This window comes from Poecile atricapillus, chromosome 1 (assembly GCF_030490865.1).
Source record: "Poecile atricapillus isolate bPoeAtr1 chromosome 1, bPoeAtr1.hap1, whole genome shotgun sequence".
Taxonomy (NCBI): domain Eukaryota; kingdom Metazoa; phylum Chordata; class Aves; order Passeriformes; family Paridae; genus Poecile; species Poecile atricapillus.
The window spans coordinates 31,220,092-31,243,660 of record NC_081249.1 but is presented as its reverse complement, the minus strand read 5'-3'; the positions used below and the strand labels follow the sequence as shown (position 1 = coordinate 31,243,660).

Sequence of the window (23,569 nt, the reverse complement as noted above, 5' to 3'; positions counted from 1 at the left end):
AGCAACCCCTTCTGTATACTTGAGGTGAGTGCTGCAAGAAGAGGCAAAGGAGTTAAAAGAAGGCAAGTTTTGTTTCAAGGAGTGGCTAGATGGGGAAGATGATGTCTGTTTTGTCTGGACAGGCTCAAGACCTTATTCTCCTGCCTTGTCTGCAGGCAGCCTGCCCATCAAAATTATCTCCGGTGCTGAGTGCAGAGAGGATGAGCCAACAGCTTATTAAATAGGAGTCTCTGTTATTTCTGCTGAGAAAGGTGGCTTTTATTTTCCTGAAGGGTTATTAACTGAATTCTTCTCTTGTCAGAAGTCTGGTTGTTTTCCTCTGCTTTTTCCAGACAGTTCTCCTTGGTTCTTCAATGTGGACAACGACTTGGAGGGATTTGCTGGTAGTTTTGTTAAATCTGGGGCAGGAGGAATAAAAATAATATGGAAATAGGATTTCTTTGGGAGACACAATCACCAGAGCCCAACTTTGGGACAAGCTTGGCTCTGCAGTTCAGCAACTGCTCATTTCTGATGGAGTGTTGAAATCTTCACAGCACCTTGTACTGCCACTTGCACAGTCCCATGACTGGAGCTGGGCCCCAGAGATGTGTAAATACTGTTAGCCTCACCTCATCGTGGTCTGGCACCAGCTGCTGGCTGGGGAGGGCAGCACAGATCGTGGTGGGCAGTAAGAGAGTCTTGCCGGATTCCTCTGCCTCCTCATCATCTCTGATGGGGCCATGGTTTTCTGCAGCTTGGCCCAAGGGCAGCATGGATGGCCCATTTGCCTTGTCCCACAGCTGCCAGCATGGGTGACAAATGCCAGTGTAACAGCCATGTGCTGATAATGGTTGCAGGACCCATTGGTGCAAAGTGGTTTTTAGTAGACAGAGAATCACATAATTCTTTCTTTTTCCTTTTTGTAATTAGAAGTTTCTCAGGAAAAACTGACTCTCAAAGGCAGAGTAATAATTTACATGTCAATTCTAAACGAGAAATCAAGCCATATTTGGGAAAAAGTGGAGACTACTGGTTACAACGAGTTAAGATACCACAGTGCTTTGCTCAGCAACCTTGAATACTGTTCAATGGAATTATGAACCTGCAAAATACACCATTTCATACTTATTTGCATAGGTAAATGAACAAAGCAAAAAGAAATCAACAGTGAAATTATTCAGTGTGATGGTGTGTGAGATGGAAGGAAGGAAAGTTGTTTTCAATCACTTTGCTTCAGTAATATTTATATGCTCTTAGCTGCATTCCTAACAATTCTTAAAAGAGAGATTTTGGGATCCTGGAGATAGTTCAGCACTTCTCAGAATGATCTCCATTTGAGTTGCCTTAAGTGAGCTAGAGTGGCTTTCTTCTGGGAATACAGCCAGTGTACATAGAGAGTCAGAATCTGCAGCAAAGGTGCTGCAAGGTACTGCAAAGGAAGAAGATCTGAATGGTCTGTGAATACATGTCCCATCAGCCCCCAGCTTCAAAGTGAAACAAGATGCAGAGAATTATCTGTGAGTATAAATCCATTAAAAAAATCTATATGTGTTCTTTATTTTGTGAAGTCAGACAATGAAAGATCCCATGCTACAAAAATTCAGCAGTTTCTGTCACTTGTTGTACATCTTGGCAAACATTGGGAGTATGAGGCTGAGTGAGGCCCGTGCCCCACTGGAGCTGAAATGTCTTCTCCTACAAGAGTTAATCCCATGCAGCCCCATTGTGCAGGATCACACAGGGTTACATTCCCCCCTGGGGTTTTTATAGACACACAGCACTGCCCAGTGTTCACATTCGGGTTGTTTTTTTTTGACTCTATAACAGTACAAAAGTTATCTTCTAACACAAACACAAAATCCTATAATTAAACCTTTGTTACCCACAGCAGAGGACTCATTATGTATACAAAGCAAACATTTTGGCAAATTTATTGTGCTCCTTGAGACTAAGACAGAATTAATAGCATTGCAAAATTACAGCAAGCTGCTTGCTACACTGCTGCTGGATTTTTTTCACTGGCAACAAGATTTTATGTTTCTCTTCATCTTGAAAAAAAATGCAACAGTTTTATTGTTCAAGGGTTAGCACAGTGCAAAACACCATATCAAAGTAAAAACTGAGGAGATATTTTGGCCTTTAAAAATGACACTTCACTATCCATTTAAAATCATTTTGTTGTTGTTGTTTTGGGTTTTTTTTACATAAAATTATAAACATTGGGAGGAAGCTGATTAGGGTAATCCAACTAGTAAACTGCATAAACCATCAAATTTAGGGGTTTTGTGCTGAAAGGCACCTGATAGATGATTTCATTTGCATTATGTGAGGCCCTTCACTGATGGGAAGGCACCTTGCTCATTAAACAGAAAGCCAAAGATGTCTCATGCAGCACTTCTGGAAGAGGAAACTTCTATTTTTCAAGTCCATTTTGTTGTTGTTCTTTGACTGTAATTCCAACTTTGTTAGTGTATGTGCATGAGTCATGAACAAAAGATGAATTTTTACATTTTATCTCCCTGTTAGATGTTATATTGCAACAATTTATATTGCAGCTGCCTGAGCAAAATGGATCAGCCTGAGCTAGTCATATTGCCTCTCAGCTGGAAAAGTATAATGATGTCCTCAGGAAAGCTGATCAGATCTGAAAGGCTTTTCTGGTGGCATCGAGTGTGAAACATAACTCATTGTTCATACAGAGGAGAGAACTGTATTTTTATTTGCATTTTTCTATTTCCACAAATGAGCCATTTCACCAAAGAAAAAAACATGAGTTCTAAAGCTATTTTCTGCCTACCTACTGTAGGACACCTATGGCAAGTCCTACTTGCATGGCCCTTTGTCTTAGAAATCTGGAGACAGAACAACATTGTGAGAAAATAAAAATTCCCCTGGCTGTCATATCAGAGGTTCAAGCAGACTACATTAACATTTAACTACATTTTCTGTAAACCTTTTCATGGGGCAGCAATAATTAGAGGGTAAAAATTTGGTCTTTTTTTTATATGCTATATTCCTTAAATACAGAAACTGAGGCTTTTTTCAAGATTACTATAAAAGGTAATAGCATATCTTAACACTACCTTTTATGCTAATTAGTTATTCATTTCAGAAAGGGTATTTTGAAAAGAGAGGGAGTTAAGATGGTTTATATTGTATCTCAAAAATGTGTCTATCTCTACTGTAGGTCCTAGAATATTAATACCAAAAACGAAAAAAAAAACCACTTGAGATTAAGGATTGTGCATGCTTGCTCATGGGGGAGAAGTCTGAAAATTTTTTGCACAACCAGACTTTGGGCAGTTGAGCCCAAGGTTGCATGTTCCGTAATTAAGTTACCATTTCTGGTGTGGATCTGTTTGACAGAGAGCTATCTTGCCACTTGTGATTTCAGCAAGTATCTCACGCTGCCTTTTGCCATCTGCAGGAAGGAGAAAGCCCTGGGACAGCTGGCAGAACCCTTTTGGGAAGGGCTATTGACTCTGCTCAGTGGTGGGCTGCAGCAGGTCTGTGCACAGCCCCATTCAGGACCCCAGCAGCCACGCAGGCTGACCCCAACAGCAATGCAGGCTCACTGGCTCTGTCATAAGGCTCTGACAAACATAGAACTAGCTTTTCCTCCTCCTGTTTTTAACAATGAAAGACAACCTGACTGAAAACCTTTAACAGCATCTCGGATATTCACATGCTCAAGTCTATTTTTTTATTCATTACTAAATGCAGTTGTCATTACCAAGAGGGCTCAGGTTTTCCTTCCCACCTCTGTAGAGAAGACGAGACTTCAAAATTGCAAACACAGGTGCTAGAAAATTTTATGTTTCCTGAAGTCTCCCCAGATTTTTCCAAAGAGAGCATAATGTGATAAAAAAACCAAAACCACTAATATAAACATAAATAAACCTAGGGATTGCAGTGCCAAGGTAGTAATTCACCCATGCATGCAAAAAATTGAATGCTTGTCTTAGCAGTAGGGCATCACAGGGTTTGTTCTTTGCTTCTGTAACCCATAGGGAGGTCTTAAAATATGTTCAGAGTAGCTTCAGTCAATCAGCAGCAAATGATTTATCTTGTCAATCTTGTTAAAGAAGCGAAGGTGAAGAGCCTAGGAGACTTCATGAGTGGGAGTCACAAACTGGTGGGAGAGACTCAGGGCAATGAGCATGAGGATGTTATATAAAGGTAGTCATGTCTGTACATGCTATCTGTATGTTACTGGTTTTGAATGAGAGGAATTAAGATTATGTGGGGGGTGATATGTGAAGCTGGCACTGTGATGAAATTCAGTTTTCCCCAGTACTTCAGTTTGAATTTTAGCTCCAGAATTGTCAGTTCTTAATTTTTAATTAAATTCATATTGACCATTGTTACTAATACCATCCTCCTGACTGGGCATGAGGTTTCACAGGAAGGAAAGCCAGTTACAGCCAGATGAATCCAGGTAGAAAAGCAGCTGTGAATACATTGATGAGCTTCCAACTGCAGTTCTCTTTCCTTACTGCTCACCTGCTTGAAAACACTGTACAACCAAGGTTGCTCACAGAAAGAACTGAGCAATGTTTTTCATGGTCACACATAAATGGGCATATTTGTGCCTCCCAAAACGCAACCTAACCCCAGAAAATGTACCACTGGCTTAGCTAGGCAAACCTGCAGCTCAAGCAACACATTTTAATGGAGTACTCACTAGCAGCTATTCAGGAATACCTGCACAGGCCTAACAGCTTTGGTACAAAGTGTGTCACGTGATTCTAATGAAACACATCAAGAGAATCAGGATGTAAGTGCACAATTTATAACTGTAAACAGAGAAAACCATAACAAACAGAATTTTCCAGCAATAACACTAGTTCAGCAAACTTTAGCAAATATCCTGCTTGGATACAAACATCATTAAAAGCAGAAAATGCAGGAAATACATAAGGCAAAAGTTTATTTTCTGAAGTGTAAGTATGTCCTTAGCATAATTTAAGTAATCCATTGCCATTGCAATTCTGATTGCTACAAAACTGAAGGTAAACTTTTTGACTGCACCTATTGCACACTTTCTCCACAGCTGTAAAATAAAACCCTTCTGTATCAAGAGATTCTTGATCACACTGTGATTAGCTGGTTTGTTGGAGTTCAGTTAAGTAGTTGTCTTAGTTATGAAAGATGCTACTTGTTTGCATCATTCTACTTTATAATCTGCGGCATATCACTCCAAGCTTGAGACTTCTTTTTGGCCAGCTCCATCCATGATGGCTGATCCAGAACAACATTATTGGCTTTCTTCAAGTGGCTTATTTCCTCCTTATCCACCAGTGCAGGTGATGGAGCTACTGTGAATAAAGCACATGGACATTTTACCCTTACCTGCTGTGCAACTAAACACCCTCTTTTATTAAATACTCCCCATGCCTTGCCCTGTGGTAGAAAATCTTTACATTTCACATGGAAGTTTCTTGTGCAATAAGTTATTGAGGAAATTACCATTCTGTGATCCAAATAATACAATGTTTTTCTCATCACTAATACATTTTGATCCCTAAATTTATCAAAACTCAACATGACAACCTGGATTCTTTGCTGTACCCTATGTTAACACCCAGGCCAAAGAAGAGAGAGTCTTTTCATTAGCTAAAGTATTCACTTGTGAATTCCTCCTTTACTCAGCCCCCAACTCACAGGAATTTTATTACCTCAAAACTTCTGCCCTGCTTTCAAATTTTGATTTACCAAGGAGATTTACAACAAACTCATTGTGGGAGGACTGATAGTTAGACAGTTTGTGATTGCACCATTCCTCAGCTTGCTGAGGAAGCCACATTTAAATTGAATGCTATTGTAAATATTTCTGTTTACATGTTACACTGGAGAAGTGAATTTGGGCCTCTGTCCTGTGAAAGGGCCTGGAATTCTTGATTCACATTTCTTTCAACACAAGTTTTTGGCTATCCCTTTTTACTCTCTTGTTTGTAATGAAACTGGTAAAAAGAATATAAATGAATAAAACCTCAAATAAAATAATAAATAAATAAAACACCAAATAAAGTCCCATGAGTTTTATTCATGAGTGCTAAGAAAACTCTTTATCCTGGCTGATGTGGGGCTGAGGAAAAGATTAGGATCTAGCCCCTACTCCTTTTGCAGCACACTCAAGCAGGATTTTTTCTGACAAGGTTGTGAAAGAGCAGCCTACATTTTAAGTATTTTGTTTCTTACCAGGGACATAATGTGACAATGAATTGGTTCTCAGCAGGGCCTTCCCTTCAGACTTTGTGCCTTTCCTCTGCTCTTCAGAAGTGGTTTTAGGTGCCAAGTGTGAAGGTTTGCTCCATTGTTGCCTCACTGGCTCCTAGGCAGAGAGAGGAATAAAATCCAGGGATTTTAATTCAGGGAGAATGAGTTCAGTTTGGAAGAACATGAGCAAAGTAGTGGATGGGAAGCCTGCCACAATTCAGCAGACATTGGTCCCAATCCTCTCCCTTGAGCTGGTACTTGCTCAGAAAGTTACAGTGTTTTCATGTAACATCCATGATACTCAATTTTACAAATTAAAACTTTCCCTCCATATCTCTTATTCATAATGGTAAGAGTAGATAATTATAGTCTTCACTGCAAAATGTATTCCAAGTTCTTTGCACATCTCTGCAAGCATACACAGGATTTGGAAATAGCCTCATTCTCTCATGTTTTCCTTCCATCTCCCAAATTTTGTGTGCTAGGGCACTGTATTTTTGGACAGTTGATGGTAAATGGATTTTTCATAAAAAAAAAAGAAGTCAAACACATCCTCCAATAGATTTTCTTGCCAGTATCAAAAACTACCCTGAAGTGATAGTGCCTAGTGCCATGTGGGAGAAAGAGAAAGTGGGAGTAGTACAGTGGCACCAAGCCTCACATGTTGCAGTCAGAAGCATCTTGGCATGTTTCTCTGCTAGCTGCTATAGGGAAATAAAATGCATGGCATGAATTTCAGAGATCATTGCCAGATAAAATCTGGAGTTTCCTGTTCTGACACAGAAACTGTATTTTGGGATTGTGTTGGGCATAAATGCAGTTCAGAAGTTTGCCTAGACATCTTATTAGGTATTATTTCTTGTTAATCTAATCACTGCTATTTTTCATCATCTAGAAATCATCTCTTATTCCATGATATAATACACCTGTCTGAGGTTCTAGCCGTACCACCTGAAGCAAGAAAGCAGATCATTTGCATTGGGAATGCCATAGTGGTATAGGACACACATGCTCCTGCATCAGAGCAGGGTTCTTCTTTGTGCAGGATCAAAACAGGCAGCAGGTTAGTGTTCTGGATTCATGCCAAGCACTTCTGCTGGCACAGCTGTGTCATCAGGGAAGATCATTTGCTACAGGTATCACCCTGATCTGCATGGGATCTCTGAAGGGGCAGTGTCAGCCCATATTCCATGGCACCACATGGGCTTCTGGATTATTCACATACAGGGAACCAGAATTTATATATTGGCACTCTCTGCAAGTGCAAAAGTTATTTTTATCCTATTTCACTTCTCAGGGCTCTAAAAATTGTTACCTAGGAGCTTCTGGGACCAAGCTGTTCATTCAGTGTTAAATCAGTCAGGAGGTATAAGAGGTTCAGCAAAAGGCTGTGCTTAGAAGGATAGTTAGAGAAAACATATTTCCTCTACATAGAGGAGGATCAAAGACTACAATTTAGCACTTCATTTTGGATATTTTAGCATGCAATACACATGTCAGATCTGGTAGGTATGCCAAGAAATTTTACACACTCCACGTAGTTCCAGGATTTCTTGGAGACACAGAATTACATATCTCAACAGAGAACTTTGAATCTGTAACACATTTATGAGAGCAGTGTTTTTGTTAGTTACAGTTACACTCATTAAGTATCTGTAATCTTTGTGGCATGACGGGTAACATAGCAGTAGATCCAAAGAGTACTACATCATAAATTTGTACTGCAAGTACCTCTGTTTGTTCCTTTCCTTTATTCTGTTTCTCTGCATTTGACTTATTATCTGGAGCCACAAGCTTTTCTCTGTCGAGTTCCTTCTCCTGATGCATACCCCTCTGCTTTTGCCTTGCAATGGAAATCCAGGCTGGCTCTGTAGGAGTGTCAGGATCTCTTCCAGAGTCTCCAGCAGCCACAGGGGAAGGCACGCTTTTCTCTGTTGACAGATTATTTATGTACATAGTTATAGGAAAAAAGAGTTGTAATCAGCTTCAGCTCATATTTCTCAATATACTGATTGGTCCCAGGATATGAAACCATCCTGGATAAATAGGAATTCTGTTTAGTTTGGTCTCCAGAGAGCAATTTTCCCATGCTCAGAGGTTTAAGACTGGGTTATCATTCTACTGGTGAGAAATGCTTTGCATCTTTGTTCAGCTGGAGTTGGTGTCACTGCCCTCACATGAGGGAGATGCAGAAACATGAATCAAGCTTCACTAATCTACCCATTTCTCAAGGTCTGCCCCTTCTTCTCCCTCTTCCACGGTATCTTAGAGACAAGCAGCAGACTATTCAAAGGTGGACACAGAGGGACTGAGGTGTTGCAAAGGCAACCTCTTCCCCACTGTGGCTGCCTTCAGCTCCCACCCTTCTGATGTCCAAGCAGCAGCAGCCCATGCCTTAATTGTTTCCTGCTTTTCTTGCACCCTTTTAGGAGCAGCTCTCCCCCAGCTCCATGGAGTCTGCAGGTGCCATGGGTGCCTGTGCAGCACACAGAAGTACTGCTAAAACCACAGAGCAACTTTCAGGTTTTTGATGTGAGGTTTATGTTAACTCATCCCTGCTGATGCTGACCATGGTCTTCACTGAGGCCAGTAACTTCCATTGGGCTCTACCAGAAATGAGACTTGAGCGACACAAAAAGAAAAAGACAATTTCTGGAGAAGCAAGTCAAAACTACTACCCTGCTGACCTCACAACTGCTACCCAAGGATGTGCAGAATCCAGGGTTGTGGGAAAGAGGAATACCCTGTATTCAAATATTCTGAGAAGGGAAATCCTATCTATTCACTGAACAGAACTCAGTCAAGAGAAGAGCCTCAGCAGTTCCACTGACTCCATCCCCCTGGTCCTCCATTTTTTGACTCACACTGAACACGAAATTGAGTTTCCCAATGAATGGTAGAGCTTCTGTGTAGTTTAAATGAGGAGCAAGAACACGACTAACAATCTGAGACCCAAGAAGGTTGATTTCATCTTTCCCAGCCAGTTCTGGCCATTGATGTATCAAAATTTACTGAAGGCTCTTTCAGAGCAGAAGTTAAGCTTCTCATCCTCAAACCATGTGTGGTCCCACTCTTTGGAAAAGTTTGTTACTTAGTCAGCATCCTGTTCAGGAACCTGGGAGGAGGCAGACCCAGCCAGGAAGGATTACTGCCTTAGGGTCCCCTGGGGGCTCAGCTGCTCTGCTGACGTAGAGCCAGCCACGGGACCCTGTGGCACTGTCAGACACATTTCTGGAGTACTATGGTCTAGTTTGGCAGAACATAGCCCAGATCAGGAAAGCAGGCAAATGTCTCTGAAGGCACATTTGAGATGCCTTATGAAGGCATGGAAGATAAAAGGGATGATGCACTCCCAAGAGCTGGAGTCTGCCAACACAGGCACATTATGAAAGCCCACAAACTTGCTTTGCTCAGGGATTTTCTCAAGTCATTTTTATACCTCACCAGAGAGAGAGTAGTTATTTGAACAAGAAAACATTGTAAAGCCTATGTCAGCTAAAAATTGAAAAAGATAAAAAAAAACATGCTCTAATGCCAAAGCAAGATGTTTAGCCAGCTGATGCCTGCATTTTCCTTCACATTCACCTCGTGCAATCTTGCAGGAAAACCTCTGAAAGAAACAGCTCAGAAGTTCAGCTGTGCAAATGCAGCACAGATAAAACAGGGCCCCTGAACACTGAAGGAACTTCTCTCCCTCTTGGACAGTATGTTACTCCAATTCTCTGCATCTCACCTAACCCCCATCTTTGTAAGACATCATCTTTTCCTCCCATAATCTTTTTCCAATCATTGTCTCTTTTTGCCTTCCACTGGCTCTTCTTGCTTCATTTTTATCTCATTTTACAGGATAATAAAGAATAAGGCTGGGAGAGATCTCAATTTGTCATGTAGTCTATTCTTTAACTGCAAGGCAAGATCAGCTGAAAGATCAGTTTCACAGAAACTGTTTCCTCACAAATATGTATCTAACTCTCCAAAAACAGGACAGGTCTCAGAGTCTCCCTAGGCAACCTATCCTATGGCATGGCTCTTTTTTTCTAGTTTTTTTTTGTTTTGGTTTTTTTTTTTTTTGCATGTTGGGTAAGTTAAATTTTCCTTGCTCTAATTTAAATCCTTAACTACTTCTCCTACACACTATGGACACGAGCAGATTACTCATAGTCTCCTTGCAACAGCCTGTTATTCATTTGAAGACTTAGACCATGTTTTCCCTATTTTTTTAACTTTCCCGATTAATCATATTCTCTAGATCACTCTTGTAGGAATTGTCCTAGTTTGGTCAAACCTCCTTCAAATATGATGGTCAGAACTGGCACTTGAGATGGAAACAGTGTTAGCATCAGCTGACATGGAAGGACTACACCACTTCACCTGGAATGTTTTTCTGTACACGTCAGTCAGTGCCCCTTAACTTCCACAGCTCTCCAAGATAACCACTAGCAAGTCAAAGTCTGCTAGCCCATCTTCTCTCTAACGTAGGGCAAACCTCATTAGGATCTTCATAAGTAAGTTGAAATGATGTGATGTCTGCTAAGGCACATGCCATCACATTCTCTCCTTTGGTTGCATCCATGCCCTTAAACCCATCTGCAGCCATCTGCACCTTTTCAGGTGGTGGGCAATTTGGGCAGGACTTACTAGTGCATTGCCCAGTAAAACCAGGTGCTATGTTTCATCAGTTCCTGAAGCACTCCTGTGGCACACAGATGAGCTGTCACGACTGAAGGTGATGTCCCATGTTCTTCAGAGCTGAGGAGCAGCTCTCTGACTGTAGAGCTGCAGACACACCACCACATGCATCCCCTCCACCACCTCTTTACCTTCCTTTACCATCTGTAATGTCTTGATGCTCAAAAACTCCAATGTCTTTATCCTGAAGGACCTTTACAATCCACCCACACTTTTTGATGGTACTGGGAACCTGGCTTCTACCCTGATGCCGCTAGTGATGTACACCTTAATTGCTGTGACTCCAAATCCCCCTTTGTGTTTTGTCCCATTTTCCCTGTCACACCCCAGGAGCTTTATGTAAACCTCAAGGTTGTTCCTCCTCTGCCTCTACTACACAATCCACACTGACAAAGTGAATGCTATGCCCAGGCTCTGTTTACTGCTCTACATGTAATGGTCTTATTGGTACCTGTGCTCCCATTTCTCTGTCACCCTCATGAATTTAGAATTCATCCTGCTGTTTTGACTGTGCATTGCCTAGCAAAACAGGGTTCCCACTCCTGCAGTGATATGTCTGGAGGCTGGTATTATAACAATGTTTTTCATAAGGCAGATGCTCTAACGAAGGCACCAAGCACCCTTAATCTTCAGGCAGCTCTCCCTGATGAGATGCCAGACATCCTAGTCATGCCAATTAGAAGGCAGCCAAATTAGAGCCAGGTATCATTCCATAAGAGATGGTATCCAAATGTCCCTTTGATAGTAGGGAACAAAAGCTCTTTATCATAATCCTGAAGATTTTATATGTATCTGTATGGGCCAAGTTAGGACAGCAGAGTAGTATCACCTAGAGAGGATTAAGAACTGATCTGCTGCTGGGAGAGGCTTTCTTGTATCTTTAAGCAATTATATTCTGCCCTTGTTCCTTTGAGTCTTTGCTGCAGAAAGCCAGACAAGCAGACAAGGCAAGGGAAGTGCCTTATCTTCAGAAAAAAACCCCATCAGATGCAACCCACACAGAATTTTCTACCTCATCCATCAGCCAGAATTACTGTAAGGAGTAGAAGAGGCATATTCACTATTTATTATCTTTCCCATTGCCCAGAGGTCCTTTACATTCTCCCACCTCCAATTAGATATGGTTTCTTGGCAGAATATGTGCACCATTGTTCCAGCCAGAAGGATGAAAGGCGGTGAAGTAATCCAGGAGATAGTATGGTTAAGAGAGCTGGCAGTCTAAGGTGACCTAAGACTGTCCTATGAAGCTCTTGGTACCCTAAGGGACACAAAAAACCAAAAAGCTTTCTCAGGAAGTGACTGTTCTCAAGGGAAGTGCTGCCCACACATCTTTCTGGTTTCATGACTGTCTTATCACCTTGAACAAGCTCTGTCTTATCTAGTCATGGGATAGTCCATGTGCTTTTATGGTTCACCACATGGCAAAGCACAGCATTTAAGAAACTGGGTAGCCAGAGCAGAACCAAAAGTACTCAAAAAGACAATTTTAATTCCTGCTTCTGCTGCATGTCACATGCACAGCAGCTTGCACGGAAACTCCCAGCTGGTAAATGCCAGTCTTAGGGAGATAACAATGAAGTACAAAATGCAAGCAGTGGCATCCTCCATCCGAAGCTGAGTCAGTTTTGACAGACCACAGCCACCACAAATGCCCTGTGTTCCATTTCTCCTTTGTTGAAGCAGGGCTGAGCCTCTTCCTACCATGTTACACTTGAGAGATTTTCAGAATAAAACTAAAATCTAAATAATATTCTTAATTTCATATTACAACATGTTATTTTAAACAATGTGCTATTCAACTCATTCCTTAGCAACTTCATAAGCTAATAAAGGATATTGCTGGCAGCAATTTGTCTCTCATTCATTCACAGCTTTAACCTCATGATTGCATCTTTCCCTGGTTTCCTTGGAGTTGGCTTGGCCTCAGGCTTTTTTGAAAGAGAGGAGCCCCTTCTTTCCCTTGGGATAAGCCACCAACAGTGGAAAGATCCAGGTCAGAACTTGTCAAGCCAGTCTGTGCATAATGTCACCATGTATTAAAGCCAGCAATTAATGTAGGCTCCTGAGATCTTGTGCTGCCACTTGAAACCACACCCAGAGGCTGCTGAAGCCTTGCCTTCATGTCTTCCCCACAGCCAGCGAACACACACAGGACAGTCACAGGGTCAGCTGTTCTGCATTCTTCACCACTTCCACAGCTCCCAGAACAACCACTGAGGATAGCTCTGAACCCAAGTGAACCATAGCCACCTTCTCAATTCCCTCCTGCAGATCAGAATCCCCCGGGCTCTCTTCCACTGAGTCTGAAAGCATCAGGGCTGGCTGCCTCAGTGGTCCTCTAGAGGCGGGAAACTCCCTGCTGCTACCCCATTTAATGCAGGTATCTGTTTCCCTTAGTATCTTTCTAAAACGACTTTCTTTTTTTTCCTCAGACTAAAAGGTTATCATACTACTGGTGAGAATTTCTTCTGCCTAAGTATTGTGGAAATGAATGTGTACACATCTCACTGATATTTGGATATTATCCTGCAATGTGTTTCAGATTGGTTGTATGAACAGTAAGATGAAGATAATACATTAATCTTAATGTATGAAAGGAACTATGATTGACTTGTTATTGTGCATGGATTTATACACACACACAGAAAGTGAAAGAAAAATACATATCTATTTCTGTCTATTGACAGACAAATATACTTCCTGTATTCAAATGTACCTCTCTGTGTGTGCTGCTGATATGGATAAACACAGTAAAGACATATTTAACCATTACCCTGAGATTTAGGGATTAACTGTCTTTTTTAGAGATGGCCTCAGATTTCTTTAAATCTGTGACCTGTTTTCTATACATCTAAAAGCCTTTTTGCACAAAAATTTTAGCAGAGGTTCTTTATGACATATAAGTCTCATACTTGGAAAAGAACATCTTATGCCTTCAAGAACTGCAAAGAGTGGTTTTTCCTGCTATACATGTGTGCAGGTGAAAGGTCAGAGCCAGAATTTCAAGTCTTTTGACAGTCAAACCACTTACAGCAAGCAAAGCTAGCTTGTGGATTCCTTGAGTGTTTTAAAAGCAAACATACTCAAAACTAATCCAAACAACTTTACACAGGGAAATAACACCCTCTGTATCTAAGTGTCATTATTTTATAACACTGCTTATGCATGCATATTTAATTCCACACTGTTGTATCTTTGCTCATTTATAAAACACCAGTTATTTTAATAAGGGCTTCACAAATGCATAAAGCATTTAGAATATCCTGGCCTATATATTTCCCTTTGTTCATTGAAGCACTACATGCATTCATGTCAATATACACACCCAATTCCTTAATTTCAGACAAAGCTATTCTAAAGATTTGGTTAAATATTTCTGACAATTCTTTCTTCCCCATGCTGCTTTGAGAGGTATTTGACTTTTGATTGGATCTATACCACCGATGCCAGAAGAGTCTTTTTTTACACAAGAAACTGCTGTTTGCATCAAAGTCTGTTTCACTGCTGGTAAACAGCCGTGTTGCAAAATAACCTGACACAACTCAGAAAGCAACTTCCAACTTCTTTGGGGGGAAAAAAAAAAAAAAAAAAAAAAAAAGACAGCTTGTTTTTCAGCTGTAGCCAGTTCAGCATTAAAGCAATGTCTTTTTGATGTAGAGAAAAACAGTTCTCTTGTTATTCCAGAGCCTGTATTTGCCAGACAGTACACACCAATTTCATTCACCATAAAATCCATCATTATTCCCTGAACTTTTTCTCTGTTCAGAGGATGCCTCCCCACTATAGCTCCTCAGTCACTGATTTTGTTTATCCTAATATGCAGATTCAGACAAGCATTGCTTATGGTTTCACTGTTGTAATAACCTGTTAGCATATGGTAATTGTTTCTGCCCTTTACAGGATTTATAGCAAAGTGTATCAACTCCAAACAACACAGCTTAACCTTTTAAATCTTACAAAGACTTGTGCCTTTAGCTCCAGAAACTTAAAAATTACTCCTCCTGGGGTGGCTAATTCCACACAGACATTAAAGAGCTTCCTTGCAGCCTGACAGAGGTAAAGCAATCCCTCACTAGTTCCCCAGAAAGCTCTGGAGAGCAGGAGTGCTGCTTTCACCTGGCATAGTAAGCCAGCATCCCATCAGCTCTCCTGTTCCTTTGGTACCAAGACTGCTGAAAAGCTAAAATGTGAACTGGATGAACCACATTGCACCTGCTGACCTCCATGACACAGCAAATTGACTTTTTTTAAATGAGTGTACATGAGAAGGGAACTACATCCCCTTGTATCACAATTTCACAGCTTGTCTTCTTGTTCAGCACATAGATTTCCTAATATGTGGTGGGAAGAAACTCCCTGACAGCATAAATTGTCTCCTGATGGTGACCACAGCTCTTTGAAAAGCCTGATGAACTCAAGGGCTAGGACAGGGCTGACTGGGTATAAGGAAAAAAAAGGAGTGTCCAGGCCAGAGATGCCTGACATGTGATCTATGAGGGGCTGTGTTGATTTTGTTTGTCCGATTTCTCCTGTTTGCAGTTGCAAAGACACGGTCCTGACTCACTGAGCTGAGGGAAACTTTTCAAAGAGCTTAAAATTATGTTTGGACAGGGCTATTGCCCTGCTAAGTCCTCATTGCATCCCATGACTCTCCTGTGCCTCACAGAGGGCCTCATTTGTGGGGTCACTATGCAATTTTTCCCAATAAAGCTAGTGTGGTTCCAGGGCACTCAGAGGAGGTGGGCACACCTCATTCACCCATGACTTCAAATGGCCAGGTCAGGCTGATGTGACAACTTAGCACTGGGACATGCCTGGTCAGGTGTCTGAAGAAGGCAGTAGACAAGGAAGAAAATTAATTGCCATCACAGACCAATCTGAACTATCATTTTAAACAACCTCAGTCTATAAAGATTTGGTGTAATACTCTCAGGTGGAGGGGAACAGAGCAGGACTTCTTAACACTGCTTCAAATTTCAGGTGCATGCATCTCTATCAAGGAGACCAAGGCACAACTATCACCCACAGATCCTATTTTGTAGAGGGTGGTCCTGCATCTCAGGGCACAGTCTCCTTCATCCTAGGGCTGAAGAGCCACAAGAGAAGCCTGGAGGAGAAATGTGCTCCCTGACTTCATTGCTTCCCCTTCTTCCTTTTCCAGTATTCATTGTCTTTCACTGCAGGAAGGCATTCCAGTCCATTTGCAGGCACTCTGGGATGCAGCAAGAGGGATGTGATAAAGCACTGTGTGAGGGAGCACTGGTACTCCCACTGCTCTCTTCCATACCCTGCCACAACAACCCTGCTAGAGGAGGTCTTCTCCTCTCTTGTCCCAGTATGACCCTCCCCAAAATCTCAGTCTATCAGAGATGTGGGCATCACTACAAATAATCAACTACTCAGGGCAGCAGAGGGGCAAATGCCTTCAATGGGAGTGTTGGGATTATATACATATTTTTTATATATCTCCTGTCTTGCCTGCAGGGTGTGGGGAGGCTCTGGCTGGATGGCTGTGGGGACCTCATCCAGCTGTGGATCTTAATGAATTTATTTCCTTTATGATGTCAGAGAGAGCAGGAAACTGAACGTGGCCAAAGTCCTTCAAAAATGTCTGTGATGCTGCAGCAGGGGACAACTGGAATCAGATGTCACTCGGCATCAGCAAGCTGCCTCTGGGGCCAGAAAGAGACTTTTGTCACCCTAGAGGACAAGTGGCCTCCTGTACCCTGAGATCTTCTGTCTTGGTGTTTCCCTACTCCAAAGCTCAGAGACTGACCCCAGTCAGAGAAGAGCAACCAGACTGGGGGAGAGTCTGCAATGGCACAGAGACACCCTATTATTTGCATGGCCAGCATCTTCTCGCATTCTTAACATCAAACCCATGACCAGATACGTCCAGGACATGGAAGATTTTTCTTCTACATATCAGAAGACCTAGAGTTTTATTTTTTCCCCTCTTGGCTGTTCCCTGAAGTGAAGAGCAGTCTCCTGCTAGAATTGATTGTGCTTCACCTAACTTGTTTACCGTCATTGCAAAGACCCCATACAGTGGTGCCACTTCCAGTCTTTTCTGGTCTCTGCCTGTAGTCCACAGTACATTAGCCCCAAGAGGTCTGATTTTTTTTTCATCTCTAACCCAATTATATAATACAGACAACAGAGTGAAATATAACTATCTGCAGTAGACTTGATCTTTTGGTCTCTCCTGGCTTTGAACTCCAAGAAGCTGCAGGGTTCTTAATTTTTGTTTTAAACAAGGAAAGTGTAATGATAAAGATAGATAAATTAATAAGAAAAGTTCACAGGAGGCAATAAATAAATGGTGTGTTTACCACGGCAGGCAGTGACAGGGCCTCATTGCATTTCTGCCTCAGTGCTTTGGTGAAAAAGAAGGTCTAGGGGTCTGAGTCACTCATCCCACACAGGGCACTATACTTAATATGTGCTCTTGGATTTTGAATTGCCATGCAGCAGCTCTAAATGGGGACACTTAGTGCCTTGTTATTTCTGTTTTCCAATACGGGCTACATGTACTTTATTTTTTGAGTGTCACTTTGAACATCCTTTAAACAATACCCCAACATTCAAAAATCAGAGGTAAAAATATCTTATTCTGTCTGCTGTTTCTTCCCTGCTGTCTTTGTGATAATCTCTTCAGCAAGGGAAAATAAGGGAGCAACATCTCTGAAGGCAGAGCCATTAGCTCATGCTCACCAGGCAGAAACAACAGTGCTGCACCTTGCTCTCTCACAGGTAAGGTCACTCTTTGCAAGCAAAAGTAACTTTATAAAGTTTTGGGAGTCTTACCAGGCACTTTCCAAGCAGTTGACTGTTTCTCCAAGTCTCTGTCTTCATTTCTGGATTCAGGAGAGTGAATAGCTTTGTCCTGTTTCTCCTTGCTTGCAGTGGTGTTTGGAATGGTTATACTTTGCAACACTGGCTTTTTAGGCAGTGGAGGTTTGCTGCTAAGCTGTTCAGAGGACTTTGCTTTGAGTTTGATCTTTTCATTTAAAGAATCACCAGTATTTGTATTGGCTGTTTTTCTGATCTCTGGCTTATCACCTCTTAGAAAGGAAGACAGTCCCTCATTTTCTAAATTAAATTCTGCACTGTATCTTTTAATCCCTTTTGATTCTGGCGGTGAGTTGTCTTCATATTTCAAGGACAGTGAGGTGGATCTAAGTTTCACTTGAAAAGGATTTTTATCTTTACAACCTGGCTGATTCTGAGATACCACTGAAGAATTGCTTGACATTGGTACTGCATCAACAGCTGGGGAAACATAACAGGCCAAAATTTCTGTAGGTTGTCCTGTCTTCTCAGAGTAGGACTCTGGCAGCAAGGTCTCCTTTTTGTTGCTACTTTTTTCCTCATCCAGTTCTGATCCTTTCTGGAAGTTGTCTTGCCACTTCTCATTTCTTGAGGTGAGCTTTGCTTTGGACAGGAAGAATCCAGTATTTAATGGGCTTTCCAATTCTGATCTTTCTGGAAAATGCAGGCTTCTGGTGCTTGGCCTCTCCCATGCAGACGAAACGGAAAACTTTTTGAAGGCACTGAGTTCATTGACTGCCTTTTCAGCTTTCTTCCTCAACTGTTCCTCCTTGTGGACCGGTGACTGACTGTTCTCCTTATCAGAAGCAGCTGCCTCCTGTGCAGTCTTTATTTTCTCTAGAGAGCCTAAAGTAGATGATCCCATCTGCATTGAGGAAGCAGGATGTGAAACATGGAATGAGTCTGTGGGCTGGGATGAACCCATGAAAAGCTCCTTGCTGGACTCTGACAACAGAGTAAACTCTTTGTTTGCCCCTTTATTGCCATGCATTTCCACAGGTACCTGATCCTCTTTCTGTTTATTTTCTTCTGACCTTCCCAAGAAAACAATACTATTCTCATTAATTGAAATATTTTCCTGAGAAGGTAATTTATTTAATGAAAACTCAGTAGGAAGCTCCTTATTTTCTTGATTTACAATATTGATTGACACATCCCCAGACAACAGAACCAGTGTTTCTGAGAAATCTTCTTGCTTTTGTACTTCTCTGTCTAAACTGGAATAGGAAGAAGTTGCAGGGTCTTTGCCTTCTGACAGCAATGAGGACTCAGACTCCTCACGTGTCATTTCCAGTGTTGGTTGGCAGTCCTCTGGTGTATTCTCTGGTAGCAGGGTTTCCTGTCCAACAGCAGACTCAGAAGCAGGCTGAGTCATCACTGGTCTCAGAGCAGGGGGGACATCCTCAGGCATTCTGGGCTTTGGCCAGGAAGCCACATTCTGCGTTGCAGCTGCGCTGCATGGCAGTTCCTCATTGCTGGGTTTGAATACAGCGTCATCCTCTTCTTCTTCCTCTGGGGTACAGCTCAAATCAGTCAGAGATTCAGACTGAGTCCTCTGTAAAAAAGAAATTCAGAAAGCCCCATCACCATATACAACTTCACCTTTTTTCTTATTCATCATTACATTTACAGCCGAGATCTTAGAGAGGGAGGCAATACTTGCCTCCAGTGCTGAGCTTGCAGTTTTCTTAACCTACAGACTGGATGTTTTTTTAACTAAGCAGATCCTGGAATAATGCATTTAACCAATATGAAAGCAAAGTGTGACATTTCCTTCTGCACAACTAGTGCTTTCATGCCTTTGTAGATGGGAAGTCCATCAGAACAATGGCCATTGGACTGTCCTTGGCAATTGATTGTCCAGACCATACTGCCTCGTAAGGGGTGCAGGCAGAGTTGGGCAAGAAAATACTAAAAATTGTATGATCAAAACATGTGAACACTCTCCATGGGAATCCAGAAGGGCTCAGTCAGCTGGAAGTTTATAGGCAGTCTGGACAAAGCAATCATATTTTAGCAACAATGTTAGAATGGAAGAGAAGGATTGATTGGTGAATTATTGTTTTGTGTGTTTTTCTAAATAACTGGCCTCATCATTGTGCTGCTCACAGCGGTGCTCTACCAAGCTGAAAGGTCACTCACAGATTTGGAGAAATACAGAATATCAGCTAGTAATATTTTGAGACAGAGGGAATAATATTTCTAGTAATAAGCAAGCCAATTAATGGTTTTCCTATATTTAAAACATTGAAAAAGCCCATGAACAATGAAGTACAAATACCAGTAAAAGCTGAAAACATTAGTGCTAAAAGAGAGGAAGAAAGGAAGAAAAGAAGAAAGGAAGAAAGGAAGAAAGGAAGAAAGGAAGAAAGAGAGAAAGAAAGAGAGAAAGAAAGAAAGAGAGAAAGAGAGAAAGAGAGAAAGAGAGAAAGAGAGAAAGAGAGAAAGAGAGAAAGAGAGAAAGAGAGAAAGAGAGAGAAAGAGAGAAAGAGAGAAAGAGAGAGAGAGAGAGAGAAAGAAAGAAAGAAAGAAAGAAAGAAAGAAAGAAAGAAAGAAAGAAAGAAAGAAAGAAAGAAAGAAAGAAAGAAAGAAAGAAAGAAAGAAAGAAAGAAAGAAAGAAAGAAAGAAAGAAAGAAAGAAAGAAAGAAAGAAAGAAAGAAAGAAAGAAAGAAAGAAAGAAAGAAAAAGAAAGCTATGCCCTTCATAAAATATTAAAAAGGATCAGATAAATGGTGTTTAGAAGCATGGTTTAGAATTTTTTTTTTTAACACTATACACTTTTTAACAGCCTTTTAAAAATAGTATGCACTTTCATTTTTATTGGGGGTTTGTTTTTTTCTGTTAAGACTTACTTTACATCTCTGTAGGGCACATAAAGGATTTACAGGTTTTGGGGCAGGGAGAGGTCTGAATTTAGAACAGTCTTAATGTACAGAATTTGTCTCCAATTAATAGGCCAAAACATACTCTTTCTGTACTTTTTGAAAATATAAGACCAGTTATACTTTGGAAGTTAAAACAGCTCCTCCATGAGCAGTCTCCCAAAGACTCAAGATTTTACAGGATATTCCAGGTTAGGAAAAGTACACAAATTTATCATAACAATTAAAAAAATCTTTAAAGTAAGAAATGCAGCAGTCAGTCCAACTTCTGCATCACAAACAGGACACTAAATTGTATTGCACAGTGAATTTAAGAAGAAATTGTTACATAAACCACTGCATCAAAACAGCAGCAGGTAAAATCCTAATATTTCATCTGTTCCTAGTATCTACTTCATATATTTGTCAGATAACAGCTATTAAAACCCAGTGAAATATCCATGCAGCAAACTGACTTTATCATATCTGATTTTAAAGTACAAAGTCCAGTAAGAACTTTCTGTGTTTGTGTCAAAAGGGACACTGTTTATTTTCACATGTACCTGAGAAAATTTTCTCATTCTACTGGATCTCTGGTTCCGGGGTTTTATTAAAAGCTTATGTTTAGCAGCAGAATTATCCAAGAAAGCAGAAAGCTCAGGTGGAGTGTCAAAATTGGCTGTAGGGGAGATGGTACTGTCAGATGTCCAGGGAGACCCAGTTTTGGTACTTCCATGCCTAGTGAACAGCTGACCATCTGTAGAGCGAGATCTAGAAGAACCCAGTGTAATCTGAAAAAAAAAAACCAACCCAAATGAAGAATCAAACAAAGAAATCAAGATACAAAAATAACAATTCTACAAATAAGTAGACATATTTATTACCATTTTAATTTTTCCTCTTTTTCTTTTTTGACATTTCTTTAAAATATGTTGCATTTCCTAATGTTGCATGTAATGTACTGGTGTTAGCAAATCTCCATTTTTAGCTGCTTGAGTAGTGTGATACACTGTCCAGTGGGAAGAAGCAAAGCCCATGTAACTGGAAGATCTAAAGCACACAAGTACATGGCCAGAATGTTTCATAAGACAGATTTATGAAGAGTACTCAGTTACAGAACCTAAAGGGCCATTTTCTAGGTGTGTCCTCCAGCATCTTTGTCTGGCCTCCTACCCAGTTATTTTGTGCTGAACATCTTTAGTTTCTTATATGTCAACAAGTCCCTTCCAATTCTACAGTACCCTCCCAAAGACAAAAGAAGTAAGAATTAGTGGCATTGACACTTCAGCTCATATTTTTACATCATGTATTTATATCTGCATTTACACTTCAGCTCATATTTTTACATCATGTATTTATATCTGCATTTACTGGAAATGTAAAGTTTCATTAGTAGACTAGTTTGGGGAAGGAAGCAATGGATAATTCCTACTGGCGGCCAATAACCAGAAATAGCTCCTGAATGTTGGAAGGGGTGTCATACTTTCACAAAGCTGGAATTCAGCTTGCCCGTGAGCTTCACCAAAAAGTGCTCTAGATCCAGGGATGATACAAAAAGAACACTGCAAAATTTATTTTAAAATGCGCTATAAAGGGTTCCTCTTTTCTTTCAGATTCAGTTTTGCAAATAAGCAAAATGGTATTTCCAAACTATCTGTCACAGCATTAACGTGACCTCTGACAGCTCATGACAACACTCCCTTTGTAAACTTGAAATTCTGGTTCATTTCTTTGGAGGAGATTTCCTCCTTTGTCATGCTTTCTTCTGTGGGCATTCTTCTTTCTTCTTCTTTCTTTTTTTCCTGGACGTGGTATTTTACTAAGGAGGTTGGATGGGAGAAGGGCAGGGCGCATTCATTTTATTTTGGGACGGGAAAAGCATCAGCATTTTCTGCAAGTAGAATTCTGCAATATGCACTGCAGCCCAAAGATACTCTGTAGTGTAGTGAGAGCCTCCTACAGCTTGCTCAATGGCCAGGGGAAAACTTCCATTGATTTTAGCAGAGGCTGGATCCACACCTTCTAACCATACTTTCTACTTAAGAAAAAGAAGATAGCTCAGACATGCTGAATAATGGATGCTCTCATTAATTTTAACTCTACAATATCTGCAGTCTAGTAGTCAAACATGACTAATGTACAACAAATGATAGGTGGCTGCATTATACATTAGTATCTAACAGTGAATGCACTGACATTTCAGTTCCATGATAAAGACACAGCACATGTTCTCTTTCAAAGCACGTCATTATTTGCCTGCCTTTTTTCTGGCTCCTGCTTTTCTTAGAGAACTTTGAATGTCTTCTCCTTGGCAGTGCTCAGGGTGGGCCATTACACTGGAAAATCCAAAATCTGGTTTCTTACTTAAGTTTCAGTAGCCTTAGTGAATACCAGCTCTAAGCCAGCTGCTGAAGTTGTTTGTTCCATCAAGTCTGGCTTTGACAAAGCCTACTGGAGAGGGAAAGAGCTGGCAGACTCCTTTCTCCAAACCTCACGGCTCAGTCATCCTTCAGCTGGGTGGTGGTGTGGGGCCAGGAGGAAACCCCATCCCCAAGGCCCAGAACGGAAAGTTGTGATTCCTTTCTTTAACGCAGAAAAGCTGTCAAGACACAGCAAGGTGTCACTGCTGCCCTAAACCTCAGGACTGGGTTGTGCAAAATTCCTCAGCCCTGTGAACTGGTCTTCCCTCACTTCTAGAAGCAGGGCTAATTTCTCCAAAATGCCAGGTAGTAGATCCTGTGGTTTGGAGGAAAGCCTTGAGATGGAGATGCATTCTGGCTGCACTCTCAAACTGGCATGGGATGAAGAAACTCTGAGCTAAATGATAGGGCATGTGGAAAAAGCTAAGCAACTGTGTAGTCAGCGCCACGACTCGGGAGTCAGCAAGTGAGTCAGAAAGTAATGGAACAACAGGGAGACATAAATCCTCTTTTAGCAAACATGCATCTGGACTGGGCACAATTACAGTGAGCCCGTAACAGCTTTCA

The 23,569-nt window shown here is 41.2% G+C and overlaps 1 protein-coding gene across 1 annotated transcript in view; it reads right to left on the bottom strand.

Moving 5' to 3' along the window:
* Nucleotides 1-2,052: 2,052 nt before the first annotated feature.
* Nucleotides 2,053-23,569, bottom strand: part of CRACDL (CRACD like) — a 72,077-nt gene continuing 50,560 nt past the window's right edge. The window contains exons 9-13 of the mRNA XM_058832259.1: nucleotides 21,146-21,373; nucleotides 17,698-19,276; nucleotides 7,933-8,132; nucleotides 6,184-6,316; nucleotides 2,053-5,300 (exon numbers count right to left, since the gene is read on the bottom strand). Coding sequence (XP_058688242.1) covers nucleotides 5,155-5,300; nucleotides 6,184-6,316; nucleotides 7,933-8,132; nucleotides 17,698-19,276; nucleotides 21,146-21,373 — 2,286 coding nt within the window. The 3' untranslated portion in view covers nucleotides 2,053-5,154. The remainder of the gene's footprint in view (nucleotides 5,301-6,183; nucleotides 6,317-7,932; nucleotides 8,133-17,697; nucleotides 19,277-21,145; nucleotides 21,374-23,569) is intronic.